Consider the following 11,017-nt stretch of genomic DNA (forward strand, 5'->3'; position numbering starts at 1 on the left):
AATATCCTTGCATTAAAATTTTAATTCAAAATTTCCAAAATTATAAATTTCCTAATTTATCTATTGATTTGTGGTTAATATTGGTTCTCACAGTTACCACAAACTAATTAGTTCTCATTTGATTAGGCCCCTATATATATATATATATATATATAGACTTGAGATCACGTGAGACCCGTCTATTCTCGTGAGATCCATGAGACTATTTTTTTACATTTTGAACTTCACAGCAAAACACTGTAAAAGTAATCTTCATAATGTTTTTGCTGTGAAGTTTCGGTTTTTTTTATCTTCACAAAGTTTTTTTTGTGAAGTTTCAAGTGTAAAAAAGTGATTTCACGAAAACAAGTTGGTCTCACATGAACTCAATCCTATATATGTGTGTGTATACATAAGTGGAGGTTCAAATAAGAACCCTTATGATTTACGAGAACAACTTACTAACCTCAAACTTTTTTAATCAATAATTTAAATTATATTAAATACAAATAAGTCAATAAGAGCATTAATGTAATTAGTTATTTTTTTACAATTTTTATTTTATTTTAATCAATTAGAATTATCCCATACTTTTTTGTTAGGATTGATCACGTTCATTGTATCATTTTCTTCCTTTTTAATTTATGCTATCATTTTTTCTTCCCATCGGTTCATAGTATCCAATTTTTCTTGACTTAGAATGGAGGATTTGAATGTTGTAGGTTAGTAATTGAGAATTTTGATGTTTATCACTTATGATAAACATCCAATTTTAAATTATCTGAAGATAGTTCTGTTGATGATGATGAAGATACGATAATAGTGTGATAGCAATAATATTTCATAGTTTTTTTTTTTTTTCTAAATCGATTGTGTTATCGTTAGGACTATAATGATTTGGGGTTTTTTTTATCACATGTGATAAAAGGTACATGAAATTATGAATGTCAACATTTTTAGTCGATTTTTAGTTATTGGTACATGTTAATTTGAGTTTTAGGTTATAGTAGTTTTGTAATTGAGAATTAAACATCCCAATTTGAAATTTGTATGTTACTGTAATCCTTGATGAGGTTGATTATCACACCAAATCGTGTAGTCGATTTTCTAATAACCCTAGCCGAGCGGAATTCTTGTGATAATTGTGTGATAATCACACCCATATCACACACAAATCATACCAAATCGTGTTGAAATAAGCAATAACCATAATAACCAATTATGTTATCCCATATTATCAGGTTTAGTGTGGTCGTGTTTTTTAAATTTTATCACTTTGAATTCCAGTATTACCCTTTTACCTCTCAATTTTTTTTGAATTGTTTTTAATTTCATTTTTGGCTAATTTTTTTTAATGTTTATTGTTATCACAATATGAGGTTAATAAGTTGTTCTCGCATTGTCGCAAATCACAAAGGTTCTCGTTTGAATATTTCACTATATATATGTATTTATGTATCTTAAAAAAATGTGTCAAATATCGGATAAACGCTAATATCATTACTATTTTATGATGATCGCTACAACAATATTGTATCTAATTTTTTGTAAAAATGCTTATTAACTTATATATGTAAAATGATCAAAAATGACAGTCTTCCATATAATAATATTTTTGATTATTAACTTATTTGATTTTTTAACATGTAAAAATTTATTTTTCATCATTTATAATAATTTTTTTGACAAAAATTTATATCAATAAGATTAATAATTAACAAACATTAATAAAACAGAGTTAAAATGGTAAACTGGTAATAAACAGTTTTTCACAAGTCAAAAATGATTAACTTATCAAAAACTGCTTATTACCGGTTTGACACCGGTATAAGCAATTTTTTTTCCTTACCCAAACACTAAAAAACAGTTATCTCCGATGCCAGACTGAAATAATTTAAAAAATAGCTTTAATAAGCAATCCCAAACACCCCCTTAATTTTTTACAAGGAAATTGATTTAAATAGTTATTCTACCTATTTAAATTGGCCTCTTAACCATTTTTTTTATTTATCCATTTTTCTTCCGGGTTTATTCAAATGTCACTACGTCTGCAATATTCACATCCCGCAATATTGCAGACCTGACTAACAGATTAAAAAAAAAATCAAATTCCACCAGATTAGTAAGTGATACCATCACAATTGCGTATCTGAGTTAAATCTAAGAGTTTGTTTTTTTTTTTAAATTACCTCTTAATACCTCTGAAGTCTGATTCGTTCAGACGTTTGGATATTAAGAAGGTTTGTTTTATTTCTAAAATAAGAGCTTAAAAGCTCTAAATGTTCTCTAGAATTTTAAGTGGTAAACGTATCCCTTAATACCTCTTAATCTTAATCCGTCCTCTATCAGATGGTTCTTATTTTGGGGGATGAAAGAGATTTGTTAACAAAAACTATTTATCTTTTATACTTTTGTAAAAAAAAGCTATTTATCTTTTATATTTTTGCACTAGTTTGATCGATTCAGATTTCAGACTTCAAATGTAAAAACAAACACTTTTATTGATCCAGATTTCAGAACCACTTCTTATAAATCAGAAGTGAAATCAGACTTCAGACTTCAGCATCTTTTAAAAAACAAACACGACCTAATAGTTTTATTCATGTCTTTTAGCCAGGTCCGCAATATTACGAATGTGTATATTGCATACGTAGTGACATTTTGATAAAACCGAGAGAGGAATTACTATAAAAACAATTTGAACTGAACATAAAAAACGTTTGTTGACTAGCTTAAATTTTTTATTTTTTATCCTCATCTTACATGCTTCCCTCCCAATCCCATATGGTCATATACTTGCCTCTCCCACGTCCCATCCAACATACCCTCACCTTATTAATTTCCTGGATCCACAACTGTTAAAATGCATTGAAGAATAGCCCCTTTTGTTGAAAAACCTTGTATTAATCAATATTTTATTTTAATATCATTACCCCTCTCACACACTCTTTAATTTGGAAGACTTTTTTCCATACCATTTAATCACATAAACTTTTTTATCATTGGAAATGGTCTAAAAATATTCGTGTACTACAACATAATATACTTTTATCTGGTCTTTTTCGATTTCATTATGTAGATGTTAAATGATACCTCAATTTCCTACGGTTTTTTGATCGTCCAACAAATTTGTCTGCGAGCATGCAATTTGTTCCTTCATGCCCATGCAAAACATGTTTTTTTGGAGGCTAACAAGCTTTTGGAGAGTACTATTCACAACTTTTCAACTAATATTACCTATTTAAAGCGATTGTGTCCCTTATGAAATCATTAAAAAATTGATAATCTTTGCTTCGAATACTCATATTTGCCAACTACAAGTTTCATCATTTTGGTTTCTTTGAGCTTACACTTTCTTTATCTTTTTTAGTGTTTTCTCAAAATAGATTGAGTTCATATGATAAAAGTAGCTCATGAACATGCTTAGATATCACCGATTTTATTACGTGTTTATCTCTAAATATACAAACTTATCATAGCTGTGATTCTACTTCTTTAAGAGCATTCTAATCTTCATCCTTCACTAATGGATTTTTTTTTCTGATGGGTTTTCTTCCAATTTGGATTTCCACGTAAACGTTGGTGTTGTCTTCTGACTCTATCTCTTTAATTTGTATGAGATTCATATTTAATAGGTGAATGGTCATATTTATATGTTTTTGAAAACTATCTTGTACATTTAAGAATACCCTTTGAACACAAGACAGACGGGGACATATCCAATCCCTTAACTTTTTGATCCCAATTCAATTGTTGTTTGATATAATAACAGAGGTGTCGGACTCAGACTCTGAGAAAGATGACACGCGGCTAGTTCCGACTCTTAGTCCCATAGTCTTGAAACTCGGCCATACTTCCTTTGGCTTTCGATCCCCTCCTTCACAAAGGAGCGCAATTGAAACTCATCTAACGATGTTATGGTAAAGAGTTTCAAACTACGAGATTCATTGAGATCACTAACTTATCGGTCTTTTAAGTTTAAATCATCTCATTTCCATTTTACAAAAGTAGATTTATATAGGAGGTGTTTGGGATTGTTTATTTAAAACAACTTATGTTTTTTTACAAAAATTTTTATCCACTTATTATAAATTAGAATGATTTAACTTCTTCAAAAACTTCTTATTACCGGTTTGGCACCGATATAAACTATTTATCCAAACAACCAAAAGTACTTATTACCGATACCACACCGTAATAAATCAATAAATTGTTTTTATAAACAATCACAAACACACTAATAATATTGTAAAAACTGGGTTTTCTCTACTTTACTGAAACAGTCTTTAATCATAAACCCTACGTACACACACAGGCGACACCTCTTCGCTCTGTCATCCCCTTCGCAACGCTCAAACGATACCGTTTTCCCTGAATACGTTTTGGGGTTTTGTGTGTATCAGCCTGTAAATCGTCAATGGCGTGGGAAGTGATTCTATGGGTTATCTTCTTTATAATGAACACGGCCCTCATCGCCTCTAATCTGTATCAGGTAATCGTATCATCATTATCTCCTCTACTCTTACTCTGTATTGCTTCATGCATTTGATCAGATATGCCATTGTGATTTATTAGAGAAATTGTTGAGTTTCTCCCCACCTGAGTTGGCTGTAGGGTTTTGATTTTCAGTTTTCCCCCTTTCTGGCCAATCAATAAAAATAAGTTACTTTCTATAGCATAATGTGTGTATTGGAGTTAATGGAGTGGAAATCTACGTGCTTGTGGACTGTAGAAATAGATTCATCAAAGAGTACATCTCTACTAACAAAAATTTTGTGGATGATTAGATAATCTAAGAAATAGTCTTTCTGATTATGAAGTATCTACAAGTTGGGTATTATTATGTCCATTTTTGTTGTCATCTAATGATTTTGAGGCGTTCTACTTTTGGAGTGGTGTTGTAAAGAGTTCATGAGAGCATATACTATGTAGAACCATGGAAGGTAATCTCTTGATGTGATAAGTTTAGGCTAGGATACATTATCCTTGAATATGTTTAGGAAAGTGTACTTGAATTGAATGGATTTTCCCAATTCAAGAAGTTTTCTAGGTTTACTTAACCATCCCGTTTTGTTGCGGTATGTAAGGCAAGAAGTTTTATGGATGATGCCATGTTTGTGGAAGAAGTCACATAGAGAGTTGTTCAAAAAATTTGTACCATTATCACTACGTATGGTCTTAATGGAAATTGGAATCGAGCTTGAACATATGTGTAATAATTTAATATTTGAAATATCTAAAATAGGATGACTATATGGTCCCCTTTCATCAACATGAATGAGTTCAAACAAGGACTTTGCATGTGAAACACTAAGAGACAAAGGAAGATACGATATAACTTGTGATGGGTTAGAGATAGAAAATTCACAAGCTTAACCATGAGTATCAAACCCACAAGTTAATGATACCAATCGATTATACAGAACTAGGGTTAGATGCAAACATTGAAAATAGAAAAGTGTTTATCTTCATTGATCCAATTTTTCTTTGGTTGAAAGTGATATCCAGTTCTGTAAATTTGCTTAACATCATCATCGATGTACCATGCAGATGAATTTGATAATCGAGATAGATTTTATGAAAGGTCTTGACTCGCGAAAGGCATTAACAATGACAAAAGGTACCAAACCCATAAAAATCTATGGACAACCCCATCATTATCATAATTAAACATTTTTTTGAAATCTTAATGTATAAACATTTAATTTTTTTTGCATGTTTATACATTAAGATTTAAAAAACAAAATTGTTTAATTATGATAATGATGGGGTTCTCCATTGATTTTTATGTGTTTGGTATCTTTTGTCATTGTTAATGCCTTTCGCGAGTCATGACCTTTCACAAAATCTATCTCGATTATCATATTCATCTGCATGGTACATCGATGATGATGTTAAGCAAGTTTACAGAACCGGTAATCACTTTCAATCAAAGAAAAATTGGAACAATGAAGTAAACTCTTTTCTATTTTCAATGTTTGCATCTAACCCTAGTTCTGTATGATCGATTGGAATCATTAATTTGTGGGTTTGATACTCATGGAAGCTTGTGAATTTTCTATCTCTAACCCATCACAAGTTAGATCGTATCTTCCTTTATCTCCTAGTGTTTCACATGCAAAGTCCTTGTTTGAACTCATTCATGTTGATGAAAGGGGACCAAATAGATATTTCAAATATTAAATTATTACACATATGTTCAAGCTCAATTCCAATTTCCATTAAGACCGTACGTAGTGATAATGGTAAAAAGTTTTTGAACAACTCTCTATGTGACTTCTTCCACAAACATGATATCATCCATAAAACTTCTTGTCTTACATACCGCAACAAAATGGGATAGTTAAGTAAACCTAGAAAACTTCTTGAATTGGGCAAATCCATTCAAATCAAGCACACTTTCCTAAACATATTCAAGGATGTTGTATCCTAGCCTCCACTTATCTCATCAAGAGATTACCTTCCATAGTTCTACATAGTATATGCTCTCATGAACTCTTGTACAACACCACTCCAAAAGTAGAACGCCTCAAAATCATTGGATGACAATAAAAATGGACATAAATACCCAACTTGTAGATACTTCATAATCAGAAAGGCTATTTTCTAGATTATCTAATCATCCACAAAATTTTTGTTAGTAGAGATGTACTCTTTGATGAATCCATTTCTACAGTCCACAAGCACGTAGATTTCCACTCCATTAACTCCAATACACACTCCACAAACTCAAGTACTCGGAGGCCCCTGCCAACTCAACCTCCCTCTCAACGAGTCGGTCCTACCTCACCCATACCTTCATGACAACACCACTCTCACTCCCCCACGCTCTCTCATATTCTATCTAACATCCAAAAACAAATTCCAAATTCAACCACCCAAAAATGTACTACTCCTGACCAGGATTCTTCCACTCGACCACCTACTTCTCTTATCTCACACCTTGGACGTCACATAGAGATAAGAAATTACCATCCAAGCTTGATGATTATCCTTTGACCCTTCACAAATCCCTTGTTAACGCAATACTCACCAAACACCATCGCTCCAAGTTCACAGATTAATCCAAAAAAGTTCACCAATCTCTCAAACACCTCATCAATTATATTGATAGCATAGTGGAACCACAAACTCTTACTCAAGCATCACAATATCAGAGGATGAAAGGTAAGTAGAAGCTATGGATAAAGAAATAACAGCCCTTGAATTCAATAAAAATGTGAGATCCCATCACCCTCCCTCCAGGAAAAATAATGGGTGTATAAAATTAAATGCAATGTTGATGGTTCCATAAGAAGGTTCAAGTCCCTACTTTACTTGGAAAGAGGAAATTGACTAAAAGGAGATATTTGCTCTATAGCAAAGACTGTAACAATTCAAACTCTCCTTTTTGTAGTTATTCCGTTCTTGGAACTAAATTTTTCTCACAAAAACATTCATTGAAAAATTTGTTTGTGCATTATTTTTTTAAATGGAAAAGACACTCGTACGCCCTGTTAGTGACGAGTATCAAATCCTCACTCACTAGTTCCGAAGATTAGGCTAGGTATCACCGTACCAGTTGAGCTAAAAAAGTGGTATTTTTGTTTCATAAATAATTCTTAAAGTAAACAACCGTCAAGACTATGCAAAGAGAGAATGATTGTTGATGCAGGTTGTTGACAAATTGAGAGTTCAAGCTGAAATGATGTATATGAGAACTTGAAGATATATTAGTAAAACTCTACTTTGATTACACATTTTTCCTTTCAAGTATTTGTCCATCATCAAGTCCCAATTAAAAGTGGAATATTTTCAATATTTTTTTTTGATTAACCTGGATATCCAACCCGCTATGCGAGCCGACTAATCCCAGGGCGACCACCTGCGCAGATAGCCCGAAGTCATCACATTTGAACCTCCGTGGCCACAAGGGGATTTTTATTCCTCCTTGGATTTGAACCTGAGACCTCCTGATACTTTTGACCTTTGGAGCCAAACTCAAACCAATCAGGCACCACCCTTGTGGTTTCAATCTTTTCTTTTGAAGTATATAATATTTATATATGACAAATAAAATCACACACCCTCCCCACTTTTGGTAAGGCTTGAACCCTTGAACTCCTAGGAGGACAAAGTTTCGGATACCACGAGGCGAAAGGCCCTTTAGTAGACCAACTGTTAGCAATCTTATATATATATATATATATATATATATATTTAAGTGGCATAACATTCATTTGCCTGTTTATCATTCTATCCACCTTTTTGTTTACCTGTTGCAATCGCTTGTTTTCATCCAATCAAAATGAGGACTTAATTCTAAATGTTTTTTACGATTATTTTTCTTTGTGGTCTTGATGTTTATTGCGCTTCGTAACCCTGATGCTTGACATTCACCTATTTTCATATTTCATTCTGTTATCACATTTGCTTGATTTGATTTGTTTCTTTATATGATCGGTTGGTTAGTTGTTAGCTTGTTGTCTAATGCTATTGAAATGAACTTGTAGATTGTGTGCCTAACAGATTTGGAGGCTGATTACATGAATCCTTATGACTCATCATCTCGCATTAATGCTGTCATAATTCCTGAGATGGTACTCCATGGTGTTTGCTGCGCCCTTTTCCTTGTCACAGGCCATTGGTTCATGTTCCTTCTTACGCTCCCCATCGCCATATATAGTACCATGCTGTAAGTTACTTCCTTTTTACTTTTCTACCGAGGCTCACCTATGTAACGATATATAGTTGGGAACATGTGAGAACAAATTTTTTGGTGAGAACACTTATGAGCCTTTGGATGAGTTTTATTTTATTTTATTTGATGGCTCACAAAAAACACGAACCTTCACCTCCACTTTCAGTCACCCTCACGAACTTTCACATAATTTTAGTCACCTTCACATATGTGAATTTGTTGAAGTTTTAGTTATGGTGACACAAGTAGGTAAATGAATGTAGATGAAGGTCCGTGTTTTCACTGTTCTCACCAAAAAATTGGTGTTACATGGTTATGTATATTATGTGATGTATTTTACTTTTTCCTATTTTCTGTGAGGCGGTCATGATTTTTCAGTGCTCAGAATTATCGTCACTGTTTATTTTTCTTGCTGACATTGAAGTCTATCATCTGCTTGATTAGTTGTTTGAGAAGCATTTCCTATAGTCATATGTTTCAGAAGTCTTTAGCATTTCTGGTTTCAGAGGTTACTAAATATCTATGCTGTTAATTGCGGCGATATATCGGATAGCGGACATTAGCAAAATAACGGTGGTCAGATTGCGGTAGCGCAATTATCGGTGCTATTTACCGCAATTTTGACCGATATTTAGGGTCAATTGCTTTCGATATTAACGTTACTTTTTTGGGGGGGGGGGGGGGTTGGGCTTTATTTTTCTTAAGTTTAATCCATTAACATAAGTTGGAAGAACTTGGTTTCTCTATAGACAACCTTATGGTGGAAGAACTGCTTTATTTTGCAAATGATATGTTTTTGTAGGCATATTATATATAGTTATATATAATTCTAAGAAATATTATACGAACCGCTATTTTTGGACCACCATACCACTGCTATTTCAAATATCGATCCCGACTGCAATTTTGTATTTTCACCGCTATAACAGCATAGTTGAATATATGACATGATGTTATTCATTGAGTTCATGTTAATCTTTTGTTAGGTTCAAAAAGATCAAATAATTCTTATAAAACCAAAGGTAGAGAGAGAGTGTGTATACCGGGGGACCGGATTTACCAAACGCACCCTGGCCTAAATAACAGTTGCACGTAACATGAACTATAACACGGATTTTCTTATCTCTCTGGTAACATCAACAAGATAATGTGATGTTACTGGGAACAAAAAAGATACCGAAGGTCATTTGCTCCACTTGCAGAACTTTATCAGCTAAGTGCTTCTTTCCTTAAGTTCCTGATGATTCCTCTTATGTTGATGTTTTTGTATTTTCGTATGTTTCAGATACTCGAAAAAACGACATCTTATTGATGTAACTGAAGTTTTCAGATTTATTGATGCTGAAAAGAAGTATCGGATTGCTAAGCTTGCTTTCTACTTGATTCTCTTTGTTCTAGTCATTATCAGGTCAGATGTTTTCGATTGTGTATCCATACATTAGATCAGTAAATTAGAGATGTACTTCGACTTTTATAATCAAGCGACTATTTCAAAGACGTTAATTTAGAATCCAACATGTGATTACTATTGAATTCACCTGATCCTCAGGTTTTCAAGTTCTAGATTTTGCGATCACCATGACCATATACCTCTAGCTTTTGGTTCATTTCCTGACCTGTTAGATGCTAATTGGGTATGCTAATTTTCGTTCATCCTCCTGTCTCCCATTCGTTTATTACCACATCAACTAAACGAGACCTGTTGAGCCTGTTCTTACTTGGTGTTTGTTCTTAAATCCTATTTGAAGTTTACATTTTTGTACGGTTTTTCTATGGGATGGAGGCTGTTATCTGTCGTTGCTGACGATAGTTTAATGATGCAGGATGGTAATAGCGATTGTCAACAATTTGATAGACGATGAGGAAGAAAGGGTACCTGGGTTCGGAATATTTTGATTCTTTTGCTCATATTGATTTATCGGGTTTGTAACATTACTTGTAATTTCTAACAACATAGTGCAGATTTCTGCTCCTCGGGTCTTGTATGTAGAGGTAAGGCCTGCTTACATTCTATCATTCAAATGAGATTTACGGGGTTCGTTTGATTTAATTTATGTTTTGTAAAATTCTTGATGATGTTTTTTGTTTAGGTACAATGTCCTTTAGAATCTTGTATAAGTTAAATATTTATTTGTTTGAGATAACTAAGGAGAACAAATGAGGAGTCCCGACTTGTTTCATATAACCATTTTGAGATAACTAACGAGAACACCCAAATTCAGTTTATAGTCGTTTTTCTATTCAATTAACTGAAATATTCAAATATTTCACTAGTAGCACTTTAGTAACTTGCAAAATCTACTTTTTAATTTGGGTAAGTAGCATTTTAGCAAATTGCCTAAGTGACAACTTGCACAT

At 32.9% G+C, this 11,017-nt stretch overlaps 1 protein-coding gene across 1 annotated transcript; it reads left to right on the forward strand.

Annotated features, from left to right (window-relative positions):
* The first annotated feature begins 4,255 nt into the window (after window positions 1-4,255).
* LOC112507516 (protein cornichon homolog 1-like) lies at window positions 4,256-10,798 on the forward strand. Its single transcript, XM_025112141.1, has 4 exons — window positions 4,256-4,471; window positions 8,472-8,653; window positions 9,945-10,067; window positions 10,483-10,798. The coding sequence occupies exons 1-4, from the start codon at window positions 4,397-4,399 to the stop codon at window positions 10,553-10,555; spliced, it is 453 nt and encodes a 150-aa protein (XP_024967909.1). The 5' UTR covers window positions 4,256-4,396; the 3' UTR covers window positions 10,556-10,798.
* Window positions 10,799-11,017: the final 219 nt, after the last annotated feature.

This window comes from Cynara cardunculus (genome assembly GCF_001531365.2).
Source record: "Cynara cardunculus var. scolymus isolate 2C chromosome LG 2, CcrdV1, whole genome shotgun sequence".
NCBI lineage: Eukaryota > Viridiplantae > Streptophyta > Magnoliopsida > Asterales > Asteraceae > Cynara > Cynara cardunculus.

What these genes read in the sequence shown, in the direction of transcription:
- LOC112507516 (XM_025112141.1), top strand. Translation starts at nt 4,397, where the DNA reads ATGGCGTGGGAAGTGATTCTATGGGTTATCTTCTTTATAATGAACACG. An exon ending in GCCATATATAGTACCATGCT is followed by an intron (nt 8,654 to 9,944) that starts GTAAGTTACTTC and finishes CGTATGTTTCAG; the next exon opens with ATACTCGAAAAAACGACATC. An exon ending in TTTGTTCTAGTCATTATCAG is followed by an intron (nt 10,068 to 10,482) that starts GTCAGATGTTTT and finishes TTAATGATGCAG; the next exon opens with GATGGTAATAGCGATTGTCA.